This window comes from Rhinatrema bivittatum, chromosome 9 (assembly GCF_901001135.1).
Source record: "Rhinatrema bivittatum chromosome 9, aRhiBiv1.1, whole genome shotgun sequence".
In the NCBI taxonomy this organism is placed as follows: domain Eukaryota; kingdom Metazoa; phylum Chordata; class Amphibia; order Gymnophiona; family Rhinatrematidae; genus Rhinatrema; species Rhinatrema bivittatum.
This window is the reverse complement of record NC_042623.1, coordinates 120,251,839-120,269,693: the sequence shown is the minus strand read 5'-3', so window position 1 is coordinate 120,269,693 and position 17,855 is coordinate 120,251,839. Positions and strand designations below refer to the sequence as shown.

The window sequence follows — 17,855 nt, the reverse complement described above, 5'->3', positions numbered from 1 at the left end:
TAGCCAGCTAACTTTAGGACTAGGGTTAGCCAGATAACTTTACCCAGCTAGCGCTGACATTCAGCACTAGCTGGTTACATTTTTTAACCAGGACTGGAATATCTTTGCGATGCCACTTTTTTATCCTGCAAAGTTTTAGTCTTGTAATCAATAACACAGCTAAAACTTAACCATTCAGCAGAGAGAGAAATGAAGAACTCAGGGTTTGTTCAGCTAATTTTTATTTTTTTTTAACTTAGCCAGACAAACCCCTTTGAATATTGACCTCATTAGGTCTGCAGAAGATCTTACGTTTTCCTCAGTATGTAATTAGTACTTGTAGTTTGGAGATCTACTTTTGTTTGCTGCTAGTCCCAGATATGAAAAAGAGAACAATTATCCCTTGTTCTCCTTTCGAGAACTGAGTGGCCATGCTAAATATTTTACTGCAGAAACACACACACACTTACACTTTTAAGAACCAATGTTTAACCTGAAAAGCAAAATCCACTTCATCAAATAATGGTAGGAGGGCTTTTGTTTATTTCTTTTACAACTGTTATAAATAACTTATGAGCAACAGATGCCAGGCTAACAAGAAAGCAACTTCAATAAGCAAACAGAAAAACACAAAAAAAAAAATCCCAGACAAATGTTTTAAGTGTCTGCAATAAGCACAAACAGGAAGTCCTAGCATGGCATTATTCCTTCATGCTTTAATTTCTACAGCATTACAATATGAAACTCTCTTTGTATTTATGCTAGCTTTAGTGTATAATTTTTATTCTGTTTCAGTCACAGATACAAGGATTTTTTTTAATTAACTTAATAAAAGGTTCTTATGTAATTAATATGAAAAGTAATAGACAGGCCCTATTAACAAAAACAAATTTAAAAGTAAGAATCTAACAAAATCATCAATAATATGGCTGACAGTTATAACAAAATTATTTTAATTTTCCATTTCTTTTAGATAGCATTTTATTCCTGGGGAGCCAATAAGAATATGAAGTTTCCAATCCTAATTTAATTAATACTATGTCCTTTTTACAAACAAGTGAAAAATATGTACGGATATATATATTTAGCCATATTTATTTTATTTATAAAACTTATATACCACAATCTCTCAACAATGGTGATCACATAACGTCATATTCAGAACAGTATATAAAACAATAACAACATATAAAACTTAACAAAAACATATGCAGATTGTTGGCAATACAAAGAATATCTATTTCCAGATCTACCAAACAGACTCATCACAGGACCAACCAATGCCCCAGGCATTACTAGGGTCAGGGTCGGCCACTGGTGGGAGGAGTATGGGTGAGCAGGTCTCCCTCAGTCAATTCAATCAGCCAGCAGGGTCCCCCTCAATGACGCAAGCACATACTAATGGCTGCATAAGAATTAAAAGTGCTCCTGCCACCGTTATAGCAGTTGCAGCAGCATGCACATGGAATAGCCCCAATCTGGACAAAATGCACCAGTTTTATGACTTCCTCGCCCACCCTTTCCAACGACCCTGCTACCTCGTTTCCCCAATGTCTGTACCCATGACTACGATTAAGACTGCCTTTGTCATTGTACAGTGGAACCCTTTAATGGTGGCTTTATTTATATTTAGGGAAGCAATATGAGCCCAATACGTGCTGGGTTCAATAACATACGAGAAAACTCATAGTCCATATGCACATCTAACATACTAAAGCCCTTATACTAGGCACTACCGGCTTGACATAACAGGCCTTCAATTGCCTTATTTTAAATCATACGGCTGATCTGTCACTAATAATGTTTATAACATTTTTACCAATTTATTTATTTTTATAACTTTGCAAGTAAAATCATTTATCAGGTGAGGCTTTCACAAGGTTACAGAGAAGTGGCAACCCCGAGAAGGAAAACCCAGACAAGGTCCATGTTTCAAAAAGGATTCTGCATCAGGAGGTGGTCACAAATAATCACCACAAACGAAGTGGTGATTATTTTCAGTATTTTCACATCTAAAAATACCATAAAATGAAATCCACGGTAATATTCCTAAAAAACAAAATACTCAGTTCATCACCAAAACATCAGAGAGCTGACCTAATGCTGACAGTGTTTCTGTCTAATGCGTGCCAAAATATACCCGGAAGTACAACCTTTTTATTACAAGATGTAGAAAAAAAGGGCTTAACTAATCAAAGAATACTTTCTTTTTTTCTTTATATATTCCGCTTTTCGGCACTTCAAAGTGTACATCAAAGCAAATTACATTCAGGTACTATAGGAATTTACCAATCAATCTCCAGATTAAGTCCGCTGGGCGAGACAGTATCAAGGTGAAAGATCCAAAACTGTTCTCTGTAATTTAAAATAGCTTGGAGTTGGAGCAATCTGTTCAAGAATACCCCACGAATGATCTTAAAACTGATGGTTAAATGTCAGACAATGCTTAACAAAAGGAGCCTGAATTTTCTGTGTCTCAATTTAGCACCGATGTTCAGTCAGGTAGGTCTCTTTGTCCACTCAATACTGTTCTTTGGACAAGGGCAGGTGATAAAATAAAGGACATTAAATGGGATGACATTACATGGGGCCACTAATGCAGTCAGCCAGCAGAGGTCCCGTGTAATAATGTGATAGCTTTCTAAGAAAACAGGAATGTCACTGTAAGAGTACTGAACGAACAATTGCCACAAGGGGAGTGACCACTCATTTGAGGTGATTGAGGAGAAGTATAAGGAATGCTTTGAGAATGTACTACAAAATCTTGAATATTCCATTCTCTTTTATAGGCAATTACTGGGGAAGATTGAAAGATTGGATAGCATTGTATGTTTGTTTGTATATGATGGGTGCTATCCAAGAAGCTACATGAGAATGTTGTAACACAAACACATCGGGTCTCCAAGGGTTGCACACTGTCAATCAGCAGCCATATTCTTTCAGCATTAAAGGCCAACAAAGGAGGTGCCATCATTATACATAACAAAGGGCAATACCAACTTGAAATGAACTCTCAGTTGTCTAATTCCACAAATAATGAGAATCTCTATCAGGATCCTACTTTGGAAATTAGCAGGCTGATTGTAGATTAATTAAACACTGCAAAAAGCACTGGTTTCCTTACTTCAAAGTAAATCAAATTTTTTCCCTGAATTTCCCAAAAACTCCATTGCCAAAAGTTCATAAATGTCTAACCAACCCACCAGGTTATCCTATAGTGGCCTCCATTTATTCAGTATTAGAACCATTGTCTGTTTTTGTAGATTCATTTTTACAAACAGAAATTGTCCAGGCACATTCTTATGTAAAAGATTCTAAACATATGCTCAATATTGTCCAGAACCTTTCACTATTTATCAGAAGAGTTTTTGATGGTTACTCAACATCAAAACTCTATACACAAATATTCCTCAGAGACAATCGTTGGACATAATTCATGCCATCTTGAACCAACGTCCGAAGACACAAAAGATACCCAATTTTATCTTGAAATTGGACGAGATTGCTCTCTGTAAAAAAAATTCAGTTGCGGGATCATTTCTATTTGCAGAAACACAGGACCACGATGGGAGCCAAAATAGCCCCCAGTTTCACGAACCTCTATGTAAGTCATTTTGAGAAGAAATTTCTGTACTCTTTATCATTTTTACACATTATTACCTGATCCCGTTATATTGACGTGTTTTTCTTATACACATTCTCTTTAAGTAATCTCCAAGAATTTATTTCATGGCTAACACTCGATGAAAATTTACAATTTTTCATGGAATTCTATCAACATATTCCCCTTTTTCGACATTCTTTTTATCATGACAACAAAGGGATTGGTACCACTTTATTTCGAAAACCAGTTGGACAGAAATAATCTGTTATTCTTTACAAGTTACCATCTTTACCATTTGAGAGCCAGTTTGCCAATGGGCCAGTTTTTAAGGCTATAGCATTTGTGCTCCACTAAACAAGATTTTATTGCGCAATCACAGCTTTTGAGCACGTGGTTACCCTTTTTCGGTGATAAGACAAGCCTATAAGCGGGCCTTTAATGCTGAAAAAACATGGCTGCTGATTGACAGCATGCAACCCTTGGAGACCAGATGTGTTTGTTGTGTGTTACAACATTCTCATGTAATTTCTTGGATGGCACCTATCATACACATTGGTTTTTTATTTATTTAATTCTTTTATATACCGGCCTTCATGATATGGATCATATCAGATCGGTTTACAGAGAACCTGGGGGGTAACATTCATTAATGACAGATTAACAATTGGTTAATCTTACAATTCTATTCAATCTTTCCATCTTCCCCAATGATTGCCTATGAAAGAGGACAGAATATACAAGATTTTGTAGTACATTCTCAAAGTATTCTTTATACTCCTCTTCAATCACCTCATACCAGCAGTCACGTGCCCTTTGTGGCAACTGTTCTTTCTATGCTATTACAATGACAGCAACAACATGGACTGATCCTGTTTTTAAGAAAACTATCACATTACATGGGACCACTAATTGATAGGTCCACCCATGTAATTTATTTTATCACCTGCCCTTGTCCAAAAAACTATATCGGGCGGAAGAAGAGAATGGTGAAGACCCACCTGACTGAACATTGGAGCTGTATTAAGACACAGAAGATTCAGGCTCCTATTGTTGAGCACTGTAACATTTAACCAAGATCGTTCGTGAGGTATTCTTGAACAGACTGCTCCACCCCAAAGAGGTGGTGACTGGCAAGCTCTTTTAAATTACAGAGAACAGTTCTGGATCTTTCATCTTGATAGTCTCACCCAATGGACTTAATCATGAAGATTGATTGGTATTCTTTGGTTAGTTAATTAAACCCTTTTTTCCAAATACAGGTTTTAGTAATAAAAAGTTGTACTTCCAGATATATTTTGGCACTCAATAGGTCAGTTTTCTGATAATTTTAGTGATGAACTGAGTATTTTGTTTTTTTAGGAATACTACCGTGGATTTCATTTTATTTTATTTTTAGATGTGAAAATACTGAAGATTTGAAAAGCAACGGTGACGCATTTCAAAAAACACTTCATTCATGGCAATTGTTTGTAAACACTCCCAATGCAGAATCCTTTCAAAACATGAAGGATGTTAGGGTTTTCCTTCACTGCGCTGCTGCTTCACTGTGACATTTTGTGAATACCTCACCAGATAAGTAATTTTATTTCCAAAGTTATAAAAAATTGGTAAGAAAAATATGTTATAAACGTTATTTATATTTATTCATTATTGCTGAATACCCTGGAGCATAACCGTTTTCTCTTGTATTCCCTTCTGTGAATATTGTTGGAAAGCTAAAGGCTACATCAGTATGACTGTTGGCTTCTACTGCCTCCACTGGTAGGCAATTTTATGCATTGTCATATTCCTCTTTGATTCTTAGAAAACCAAAACCTAATCCAATGCACAGGGCCTCTTCCATTCATCCAATTAATTATGTTGGGATGGGGTAGTAGATCGTGTTCTTTTCTTTTCCAATTTGCTGAAATCAAGCACCCAGCAGAAGGTGTGTAATAAGTTTGTTTTTTAATGAGTAAAGATAAGGAACAGGAAGACTAAGTAGAAAAATGATGGAACCCCATAATAACTTTTTTTCCTACTGTCAACAAACTTTTTAAAGTAGCAGCATCCATTGTAATCACTGCTCTTTCATCCCTGCTGCTCACTCACTGAAGTGCTCCTTTAACATTTTCAAGAGGAAAATCTAAAAAGATGAGACCTGTGAGGACTAGGATTTTGCCTTATTTGATTTAATGTAACTGACTGTCTTCCAACACCTCGTGCATAACTTACCTCAGAAACAACTTCATGTGACATGAGTCTCTGAATGGCTGCTAGACACAGCTGAGTGATCTTGGGTTCTTTTGTTCCACAGCCCATCAGAAAAGGCTGAACTACTTCTGAGCTGTTCTCTTTCAAGGCTAGAAACAGAAATAAGGACAGTTAGCTAAATTAACAGTCTGTTGCAGTCATGTATGGCTACAATGGTCTCTTGCTGCAACATAACTGTAAAGCTGAGGCTTTAACGAGCAACGGCCATGTCAAGAGGCTTCATTTTGAAAAGACACAAAAAATTGGTATACTGAGAAAAATAAATTTTGTAAAAAGAAGAATCTTCATATACTAATACCAGAAAATAAAAAATTCTGTTCCAACTGTACTAGACTGGTGAAGAGCAAAAGGTTGGAGAAGGAAATTCTCTTAGAGGACAATTTTCAAAGAAACCTATCAATACAAAAAAGGTTTTACTTGACTAGACTGCCATTTTTGAAAACTTCCTGCCTCAATGTGGGTAAAAGCATACATACTGCTTTATGATGTGGGTACTTTTAGCTGCATTTGGAGGAGAGGGGGTGGGAAATTTTGATTTTCAAATCTGTTTGCAGCCAAAATCTGCCCACTGAAAAAAGGAGGTACAAGGTCTGCAGGTACAAAGTACCCACAACCTTTGCAGGCAAGCAAGCTTTTTGAAAATTGTCCTCTCACTGTTTAGTGGAGCAAATATTTCCAGAAATCACCATGCCAGCAACAAAGCACCTATCTTTCTAGATGATGACAACAAGGTACGTCTCTTCCAGCTTCCATCTGTCAGTGCCACCTACCCAATGTTTTCTAGCACTATCATATGTACCAGCGAATGCTGAGTGAATTTCCTACTCCCAAGCCCCTCCAACTATCACACTAACCTCTAGGTGTTCAAAACCAAAACGTTCCCAGGTATGACCAGATCCTCCTTGCCCCATCTTCCCCTCTTTGTTCTTTATTTTGCCCTTCACCACTTTCTCATCTCTATCCACAACCCTTGTTCTCACTCACCACCATTTTGCTCACTCTTTCTTCCTTCCAATACTTTGCTCACTCTCTTCCACACAGCCTCCTTGGTCTCTTTCTATGTCACTTCCCCAGTCCTTGCTCAGCTTCCTGCTCTCTCATATTCCATCCTTGCACTCTGAGCAACCAGTCAGGTATTGGGGAGATTGCAGTACATCATCCAGGGGTGGACTGATAGCGATCTGGGCCCCTAACCACCCATCCAAAGTTAGGGGAAAGTGCTTTGGGCCTTTGGCCACTGCCCTACTGCACAAACGATTAAGTCTGCTCCTGACATCACACTTTTCCCCAGCTTCCTTAGTAGAGTTCACACAACACCCCCAATCCACTTGGGCTTCAACCAGCAGGCCAGGAGGTGCATGCCATAGCATTACCTCACATTGGTAGATTTTTCCCTCTCTATCTGCATTGGCTCCTCTACATTTATTCTTCTTGATGCTAATCTTCACCAGCCTTATTCCTAGCTGCAAACCACTGCTAACATCAAATCTATTATCCCCTTTCTCTACATTCTTCACCTAACCAGCTGTTCAGTCTTCTGTCCTGTCCACTGTTCTTCAGCTTCAAAGTTTTCTTCTTCTCATCCAGCCATCTCCACTCTCCCTGAAAGCATCTCATCCTCGTCACAGTAGTCTCTACCTCCACGTCTCTTCTCCTGCTCCTCATCCTCTCAGCTGAGGATATCAATCCCAATCTTAGACCTCCAAAGCAACATTCACTCCATCTGTGCACATTAAACTGTTATCCCTTCAATCTTATCCATATTCCCATCTTCCCTCCCTCTTTCATGTTCCTGTGGAATATCCGCACTATTTCCAACAAGCTTGCCTACGCTCGTTACTTCTTCACATCTCATAATCTTCACCTTCTTGCCTTGAATGACATTTGGCTTTCCCCTGAGGACTCTGCTTCAGTTGCTGCTCTCTCTCATGGAGGTTATATTTTCTCCCATACACCTCACAAAGTAAGCCACAGTGATGGTATTAGACTGTTAAACTCCCCACCCCTTTGTACAAGTAATGACCTGGAGTTCATCACTAGTATTTGCTCTAGTAAAAGTGCAGGCTAGTAGCTAAGGGGAGGCATCATTCAGTACAGCCCCTTCCTTTGAAGGAGATGGAATGGCCATCCCCTTATGGCTATAAAAGCAGCTCTCTCCCTGAGAGTTAGAAACAGAACAGTCTAAGTTTTAAAGTTAGAGGCTGTGCAGGAATTTTAATCTATTTTGGATTTTTAGACCTATTTTTGTGGGGCTTAGGCAGTTCAGCCTGGTGAATCTGGGACAGGGAATGCACCTTTGCATCCTCCTGGAGGTCAGAGATTTGATGGTGACCTACTGCAAGGACTTTCTGGTGGTTTTTGGTCTCAATTTTAGGAAAATAGTTTTGGTTGAAAGACCCAGGAGGAAGAGTTTTGCTGCCCCCTTCCTGCCCTGAAGGAGGAACATTGGAGAGCTGTGTATTCCTGAACAGATCCCTTTTCCATCAAAGGATATTAGAATAAATATCTGGAGAATTGAGTAAGACCAAAATTGAAATAATTCCAAGGACTCCCTCTTTTGGAGTTTTCACTCCTGGGAAAAGAAAGAAATAGGGACTCTGTGCAGAGACTGTATTATCCTTTTTTTTCTAGCCAGGTTGGAGAGGATTTTACCTGTCCAAACAAGGATACGTCTGCACGCTTGGAAACCTCATTTATCCAAGTCCTGGAGGGTGAGTTTCCCTTGCTCTGATGGAGAAAGAGACCCTTGCATAGAAGAAGACTGAGTACTGTACATGCCACCTGTGGGGATAAGAACTGTTTAAACTGTGCCATATACTTAGCCATGTAATAACTTCAGTAAAGTTAATTTTGGACACTCTATCAGAGTCTCCTGAATTATTGGCACCTACATAAATCACAGTGTTAAAGAAAGACTGAAATCTCTCCAAGATTTGAGAAGTAGTTCACCCCTGCTACCCAGGGTCTTGGAGAAGAAATTCCTTCCCCACACCAGTAAAAGAACCCAGCCTTGGGATCCAAGAGACTGTGTAATCTTTTCTGGAATTAGAGCCAGCACCAAGATATAGCCCTGTGGGTAGTTAGCTGCCACACTAAAAACAGGGTTACATAGTTTCTTCCACCGCAATCCCACTCCTTGCTTCATTTGAAGTCTACTCCATCCACCTGTTACTCCCACTACCTCTCCAGGTAGCTGTCATTTATCCATCCCCTGATAATACCCCCTCCCCTTTCTCACCAACTTTGACTCCTGGCTTTCCTTCTTATTTGAACCATCTTCCCCATGCCAATGAATCCTCTGAATCTTGTCTTAAGACTCCTTGCTTTAACTTCATTTGACCTCCAGCTCTGCACTACTGCCCTTTCTCACCAGCATGGCCACTGCCTTAACCTAGTCCTTTCTTCCAACTGCTGTTTCTCAAACTTCTCTGCTTCAGTTCTTCCCCTCTCAGACCATCATCTGATAAACTTTCACACTTAAATCACCCTCCCCCAGAGTACCATCCAGTCACCTCCAAAACCCTTCAGGAAACTCCAGGTTATCAACTCTTGTATCCTCTCTATTTCTGTCTCATCTTTCCTCTCCTCCACTACACTGTATGAGTCAGTTGATTAGGCAGTTTCTTACATCACTATACTCTCCTCTGTTTTAGAAACTTTTGAGTCTCCCAATATCCATCCTTTAAAGTGCATAAAACACCAGCTTTAGCTCACATCTACTTCCTACATTCCTGTGCTTGCCCTGCAGAACATCTATGGCTAAAATTCCACACCATGCAGAGTTCATAAATTTCAATTCATGCTGACCTCTTTCCAATCTACTGTTGCACTTGCCAAGCAAGATTACCATCTCTATCTGACAAATTCTCTTGCTTCCAACACTCACCTTTTTTCCACACTCAATTCCCTGTTCAAACTGCCTTTATTTCCCACCTTACATTCACTCTCTGCCCAGACTATGGCTGATTAGTGGAAGGGGTTGAGCCTAGAGGTAGAGGGAAGAGATACTGGCAGGTGGACGAGTTGGGGCCTGAGAGGGCAAAATAGCCAGAGGAATAGGGAGAGCGAGTGGAAGGGACACTCTTACAGTGAATATCTAGGGAAATTCTACTCAAAATATTTAAAATTCTGCATCTTTAAGTAATAACTTTTTTCTATATTAATTTAAAATGTAATTACTTAAAGACTGTCATGTCAATTGTGTTATTTTGACCAATATAAAAGTTTGCAGAATTTTAAGTTTTTTGTGCGCAGAATTCCCCCAGGAGTAATATTTAACCCCAAGGTTGTACTTTGCTCTTGCAATTTTTGCTCTTCAATTTTGTCCTTCTCTGGATAAATTAAACAGGGATCATGCTGCATATCTTGCCCCCTACACAGCTCTATATACCCCCTTATTTGCCAATCCCCATTATCATAGACACATGCTACTGATACCTTTCCTACCATTCCACTGTGATGGACCAAAAAAGCAACAGGGAAGGCTGTCTAACAAAGCCGTGAGGGCAACAAAGTGGATTAGAAGCCAAAAATGTCCAATCAGGAATCTTTATTATATGGAGACATATATCTTTAAACAAGCCCGACTCTGGCCGAGTTTCGCCCTCTTATATTGGGGCTGCGTACAGATGTATGTTGGTTTCTAAAAGTTCAATAGTATTCAAACAAATTGTATCAGATGGTCTCTTGCGATCGGAGCGGAGACTAATCTGTGCCACAGCAGTATCAAGCGTATTTTCACAAGGAACCTGTTTAAAATCAATTATTTTCCCTGCGATTGAAGCAGAGAATAATTTGCCACGGTAGCGCTGAGACCATCTGATACAATTTGTTTGAATACTATTGAACTTTTAGAAACCAAAGTACATCTGTACACAGCCCCTGACGCAGCCCCAATATGAGGGCGAAACTCGGCCAGAGTCGGGCTTGTTTAAAGATATATGTCTCCATATAATAAAGATTCCTGATCAGACGTTTTTGGCTTCTAATCCACTTTGCTACCATTCCACTGCACAGTCCAGATTCTAATCTTACCTTCTATAAAAATTTTAAATTTAAATTAATAAACTAAACTAAAACAATACTTGTTATTGCTAAAACAATTAACCCTTGTATCTTTTGCAACCACATTTTAATCATTAACAGGCCCCATCTATGTAAACCTAATTCCTGCAATTCACAGAAGAGCCAAAAAAATACTTGAAAGGAGGACAAGTATTGAAAAGAATTGGTCCAAAAATTGATCCCTGCAGCACACCACTAGTAATATCACTCTCCTTAGAGTGAACTCCCTTAACTACTACCCTTTGTCACCTCCCACTGAAAAAGTTTCTTTCCCAGGCAGTCACTTTAGGACCATACCAAGGGCACTCAATATATTTAGAAGTGCCTAAGCAGAACCATGTCAAAAGCCTTACTGAAATTCATATGCACTACATCTAGCATTCTCCCCGATTCAACTCTCTGGTCACCCAATCAAAGAAATTGATCAGATTCGTATGACAAGGCCTACCCTCAGGTAAAACCAGGCTGCCTCAGGTCTTGGACACTGCACTATCCTCTGTTTTAGCAGGGATTCCATTAATTTGCTCACCACAGAAGTCAGACTAACAGACTTTTAGCTCCCAGCCACCTCCTTACGTTTACTTTTATGAAGAGGAACCACATCCACCTGTCTCCAGTCCTCTGGAACACCTCAGACTCCAACAAAACATAAATGTCAACCATTAGAGCTGCCAGAACGTCTCTAAGTTCTTTTATACCCTCAGATGCTGTAGAGGATAATTCAGACCAACATTTTCTGAGTATATCTTAAAAGGAGCTCATTCTCTCTGAATCGAAGAAAATGGAAGACAGACAGCAAAGCCTCATGAACATTCTTCTATTTGTGCTGAGACTAAGAAATACAGGCCTTGCAGAAGGATGCATAGGTTGTAAAACCTATCCTGGCATGGGTGCCAGTTTGTCTGCTATTCGCTCTGCTGAAACAAAGGGCTTTGATACCGATTGGAGGGTGTTTATTTCTAATGGCATTTTGAGACTATTGAGGTCTCTATGCTAACATGAACTCTTCACTTTTATAAAAAGTGTGTGAAACTTCCAATCAGAGAGCTGTGCTTGGCCCTCATCTATATGCATTAACTGTGTATGTGTTATGCAGATGGACTGCTATAAAGTAAGTGAAACAAAGGAACAAGGTGTTCCGAGAGAGCATGCCATCCGAGAGCTCTTCTCAATCAACAGACTACACTCCGGGGACCAGAAAAAGACTGCCTGCACCTCAGCCTGATTGTTGGGATGAAGAGACGCTTACCCAGACATCTGTGCCCAGTAGCTAAGTCTCCAGACTCACACACTGAAAAACACAGATGCAGATATCTTCACAAAGAGAAAACTCTCGCTTTCTTTCAGCTGCACTTCACAGCATGCTAAGAGAATAGACTAACTTTTAATTAAAAGGTCTGAAGCTACTTTTAGTTTGGGTAGATAGATAAGATGTGATTACTCTGAATTAAGTCTGTGCCAAGCTGGTGGCCAACAATCTTTAGTGCTGCTTAAAAAATCTGCCTCTGACTTTCTAAATCACTTAAATAATCGTTATAGCCATAAATATCTTAGTTGACAAAAACTCTCAATAAATCTCTAAAGTTAGACAAATAGAATGAGTCCTTGTTTGGATTAAAACAAACTTTATTAAAATGGAGGAATACCTCAAACAGTTGTTAGCTGGACAGGAAAATCTACAGAAAGTAGAAAAAATAGGCAAAATTGAAAGGAGATATTGTAAAGACAATTAACCTTTTTATTAGGGAAATAAAGGAACGAGGAAAAAGGTCACTTTGGTTTTCTAAAGAATAGCTGAAAAAATAAGGGAAAAAAGCTAACATTCATAAACTACAAGAGATTTCAGAAAGAGGAATGTAGGTAAAGCTTAGAGAAATTGGGAAAGTAGTTAGGAAAGCAGAGATGCAAATGGAAACAAAAATAGCAAACAATAAAATGGAGGATAAGACTTTTTTTTTTTATTTTAGATATGTTAATAATAGAAGGAAATATAAAAGTGGCATTGTGAAACTGGGAGGTGAAGAGGGAAAATATGTAGAGGCGGATGTGGAAAAAGTGAAATTGCTTAACAGATATTTCTGATCTGTGTTCACTGTGGAAGAACCACGAGTTAGGATCACATAAAACAAACACAAATAAGTGTGGAAGTGAAGTAAATCTCAAAATTGATTTTCAATAAAGTATGGTTGTGAGGAACTAGCTAAACTTAAAATAAATTAGGACAGGATAATTGTAAGGAAGATGGAAGCACCACTGATTATAGACCAATTATTATTTTGAAACCTCTACTGTGCTTTTTAATATATTGATAAATGATATGGAAAGGAAACAATGAGTGAGGTGATCAAATTTGCAGAAGGTACAAAATTATTCCAAGTTGTTACATTACAAGCAGATTATGAAAAACTGTAGGAGGACCTTGCGAGACTGGAAGACTAGGCATTCAAATGGCAGATGAAATTTGATGTGGACAAGTGCAAAGGGATGCACATGGAGAAAAGTAACCCACAATGTAGTTATACGAAGTTAGGTTTCATATTTGGAACACTCTTCTGCAAGAGCTACAGCTGACTGACTGTCAAAAGACCTTTAAAAGAATAGCCAAAATATTTTTTCTTCTGACATTTCTATAGAATGTCTTCATGAGCTGGCCTGAGTTTAGCCAACTATGAAGGTGTTGCCAGAGGATGTGGTTAGTGCAGTTAGTGTAGCTGGGTTCAAAAAAGGTTTGGATAAGTTCTTGGAGGAGAAGTCCATTAATGGCTATTAATCAAGTTTACTTAGGGAATAGCCACTGCTATTAATTGCATTAGTAGCATGGGTTCTTCTTAGTGTTTGGGTAATTGCCAGGTTCTTGTGGCCTGGTTTGGTCTCTGTTGGAAACAGGATGCTGAGCTTGATGGACCCTTGGTCTGACCCAGCATGGTAATTTCTTATGTTCTTATAAGGTGTCTGCTTTCCAAACTGGATTAACAGTTACATGTCAGGATGAGGAAGTTTGTCTATTTTTTCATTTGTTTAATTTTTGGTTTGTGTATGTTTATCTTGTGCGCCCCGCCTAGGGCCCTTCGGCTACGCGGCATATAACTCCTAATAATTATTTACCACCCAGGAAAAGGACCTGGACATCATAGTGGACAATACTTTGAAATCCTCAACTCTGTGTGCAGCAGCGGTCAAAAAAGCAAACAGAATGTTAAGAATTATTAGAAAAGGAAAGGAGTCTAAAACAGAGAATGTCATAATGCCTCCGTTTTGCTCCAAGGTGAGGCCGCACCTTAAATACTGAATGAAGTTCTGGTCATGACAAGGACGGTAGCAGAATATAAGAAAACTTGGGATAAACACTGAATCCCATTTTTGAGTGTTTTTATTGATTTATTGGTTTCTTTCGTAAATCACTTAGAGCCTTGTGCACTAGGCGATCCACAAATTTTAAAAAGACAAAGAGCATGACTGTCAGCAAGACCAGTTTCCTCCAGGTAGTTGAGAAGATTGTCATCAACAGTGTTAAAGGCAGCACTCATGTCCAAAAGGTCTAGGAGGGCATCTTTGCCATCATCGGCCTGTATCCTAATATCATTAGTTAAGGCAAGTAAAACTGATTCAGTACTGTGACCTCATTGAAACCCTGACTGGATGGATGTAAAGCAGAGCTGCTTACCTGTAACAGTGTTCTCCAAAGTCATCATAAGCTGAGCAGACGTCATGTTTATTATACTCTAGGCCCTGCTGGACGATAGCCTCACTGAACGCCAGGGCCTGCTTCCACCGATTCCAGGAATATTGCCCCATGTAAAGCTGATAGCAAGCAATGCAGGCAATCAGCATGGCGCCCTGAAACACCCGGTGTCCCAAACACATGAAGGGCTTTATGTTCGCTCCCTGGTGGAGCCGAGGCATGGTTACGAACCCTCTTGGCCTTTTTCATGGCTGACTCTACCACCACCGACTGGTGAGGTAGCTGACAGAGGCTGAACCCAGTAGATGGCTGGACTAGGTACACTGCATCCATCTTTCTATTAACCGGCGGCACCTAGATGGTATGCTCCCACAGGCGGGTTTACCAGGTTCTTGAAAATGTTATGGACCGGTACTGCCACCACCTCCTTTGGGGCATCCATGAACTGCAGGATCTCAAGCATTTTGTGCCTGGAATCCTGCTCTGTCAATAATTGGAAGGACACAGACTCGGCAATGGCTTTGACAAACCCTGCAAAGGAGAGGTCCTCTGGGGGAGATCGCCATCGTTCCTCCAGGGGAAAAGGATCAGAAGGCAGTTCCTCCGATTCCTCCGAGGAGGATACGCATGCCTCACTCTCCCAGGAGTCATAGGGGGCCTCACCCTCACTACAACCTTCCAGGGATAAGAGGGGGGACAAAGGCCCATGTGCGTGGACTAGTCCTCGAAGGCACCGGAGGGCCTCGCGCCTGCGAGGGATCCAATGGTGTTAGTGGGATCGGGGGTACCAAAGAATCGGTGAAATTGACCCCAAGGGTGCTGGGAGAGCTGAATGATGAGGTGACATCACGTGTCTCTGGCCCATCATTGAGCCCAATGGCCATTCCTCCTCAGAGGAGTCGCTCATCACTTTGAGGGCCAGTGGCGATGGCAGAGGTGCACCCAGAGGCCGCTGAGGGACTTAGGGCACCAGAGCCGGCTGTGTGGGTTGTATACCGAGCAGCATGTCGAGCCACTCCAGCAAAGGCACAAGCACCGGTGGAGCAGGCTCTTTTGGTGGAGGCGGTACCCAGGGAACCGGAGGCTCGAGGCCCTGCAGGGTCTGGCCGACTGCCAGCCGCACACGCCTCTCTAGCTCCTCCTCAAAAGCCTGCAAGGATAAAATGAGCTGAGCTGGTGGAAGCTGTGCATCCCCTGGCTGAAGGGGAATCAATCCCTCCACCTGTGCCAGTGAAGGCCACCTGGAGGATTCAGTGGGGTCGGAGGGAATGGCCTCCTCCACCCTCAACCGCTTCATGGGAGGCACAGAGGTCAATGCCTTCTCACAGACTGGTTTGGAAGAAGATGATCGATGTCGGTGCTTTTGGGACCTTTCTCGACGATTACCATGGTCCTCTTCTGATGCCAATGTCGAGGAACCCGATCGGGAACAGGACGACAGGTACAGTGGTCGATCCCCCATGCCAAGCTCGGGACCTGGCAGGGCAGGGAGAGGAGAACCCAACAGAGCCGGGGCCAGGGGCTCCTTACCAGGCGAGGTGGAGGTTCCGGATGCTGAGGATGGCTCCGATCGCTTGGGCCCAAAGAGTTTTTCCATTTTGTTGAGACAGACCTGATGATCCGTAGGGGTCATCTGGGCACAAAGATCGCAGACGCAGACATTATGGGAAGTCCCCAGGCAGAGGACACAGATCTCGTGGGGGTCTGTGATGGACATAGTCCAAGGGCACAGAGGGCTCCGGCAGAAGCCGGTTGATGCCACTGGAAAAAGAACATGCCGTTGGCGATCGACAACAATGACCCGAAAACTTACCAACCAAAGGCCAAGAAGGGTGAGGGCCCTACGCAACACGTGGAAGGCAAACAAAATCACTTCGCAGTAGCAAATTATAAAAAAAGAAGCACAAGCTCCAAATCCGTGAGTCGACAGCTCCGCAGAAGAGACTGAACAGGGACCCTATGTGGATGCATGGTTAGTGGCATACTGGACATGTTCTAGAAACTCTGACAAAAGTTTTCCGTGCCGGGCTCCATCCGATGATGTCACCCATATGTGTGAGGACAACCACCCTGCTTGTCCTTGGAGAAAATATTAGTTTTTTGGTAATGAAGTCACTCAAATTATCAAAGATAACTTTTCAATTTTTTTGATAGCACTACAAGATTAGAAATGGTCCTGTAATTTGCTAGAACACTAGGGTCTAAGGATTCTCTTTAGAAGAAGACAAACCCTAGCAACTTTGAGTTGCTTAGGAAAAGACCCAGAAATTAAAGAAGTATTGACAACAGAAGAGATGAGCTTTAATAAGCCCAAGGATGGATCCTTCAAAAATTGTCAAAATGTGTATTACAAAAAAATAAAAGGCAGTGCCTGCCACTTAGCAATCTGCCTCTGGACTTTCCAGAAGCTGCTGCCACAGCACAATATTGCCCAAACCACATATCCACCATAAAAAAAACATTTGAATGATCAAAACTGTAGGAGGACAAGATTTTTTTTATTTAAATTACTTCAACTTATTATCCAACAGGCACAGGTTCCTAAAGCAGAGACCTCTTCTCTCAAGCAGACACCTACCACGTCACTGTCTGGATCAAGGCATCAACCAGAAGCATCCAAAAACCTCTCCCAGATCTTAACTGGCAGAGGAAATGACTTGTACATGCTCTTGACACCTCTGAACCCCATTTTCCAAGGACTCTAACCAGACCAGATCAGCCCTGCACTGCAAGATGGAGAGGAAGAATTCTGAATAGTTTACAGGCTCGCTCAAGGATGGAGTTTCCCACAGGATGCTCTACAAAATTGGACTATTAATCCATCTAATAAATCAGATGAATGGGCGTCAACCCAAGTGGACAACTCCCCTTCTTCCAGGGACGCCAGGCAGACTAATGGCCACCGACAGAGCCAGGGGAGACTAAAGGAAGGAGGGCTCCATGTCAAATCCATCATCATTCCAATAATCAAGGGCAATTAGGGACCGAATACAATCTGAAGGAAGCCCAGGCATGGAGCCCTGTTACACAGGATCCAGGGCACCTTCCCCACCAGGCCTCTACATTGCACAAAAGACCTTGTGGATACCCCAAGGGATTTTGAAGAACAAACTGCTGAAGAAGGGAGGAAGGAGGAAAAGGCTCAAAAGGAAATGCCTCCCTACAAACCTCCCAGTGATGATACTGAGGGCCCTGCCAGCTCAATGCAAATCAAATGCACTGCAGGCAGGAGTGAGCCAGTAGGAGAATCCAATATGTCCGCCATTCCCTCCT

At 41.2% G+C, this 17,855-nt stretch overlaps 1 protein-coding gene across 3 annotated transcripts in view; it reads right to left on the bottom strand.

Moving 5' to 3' along the window:
• The window catches only part of MON2 (MON2 homolog, regulator of endosome-to-Golgi trafficking), a 409,599-nt gene that overhangs the window by 367,597 nt on the left and 24,147 nt on the right, over window positions 1-17,855 (bottom strand). For all 3 annotated transcript variants that reach the window (XM_029615039.1, XM_029615038.1, XM_029615037.1), the window contains exon 3: window positions 5,798-5,925. In XM_029615039.1, coding sequence (XP_029470899.1) covers window positions 5,798-5,925 — 128 coding nt within the window. The remainder of the gene's footprint in view (window positions 1-5,797; window positions 5,926-17,855) is intronic.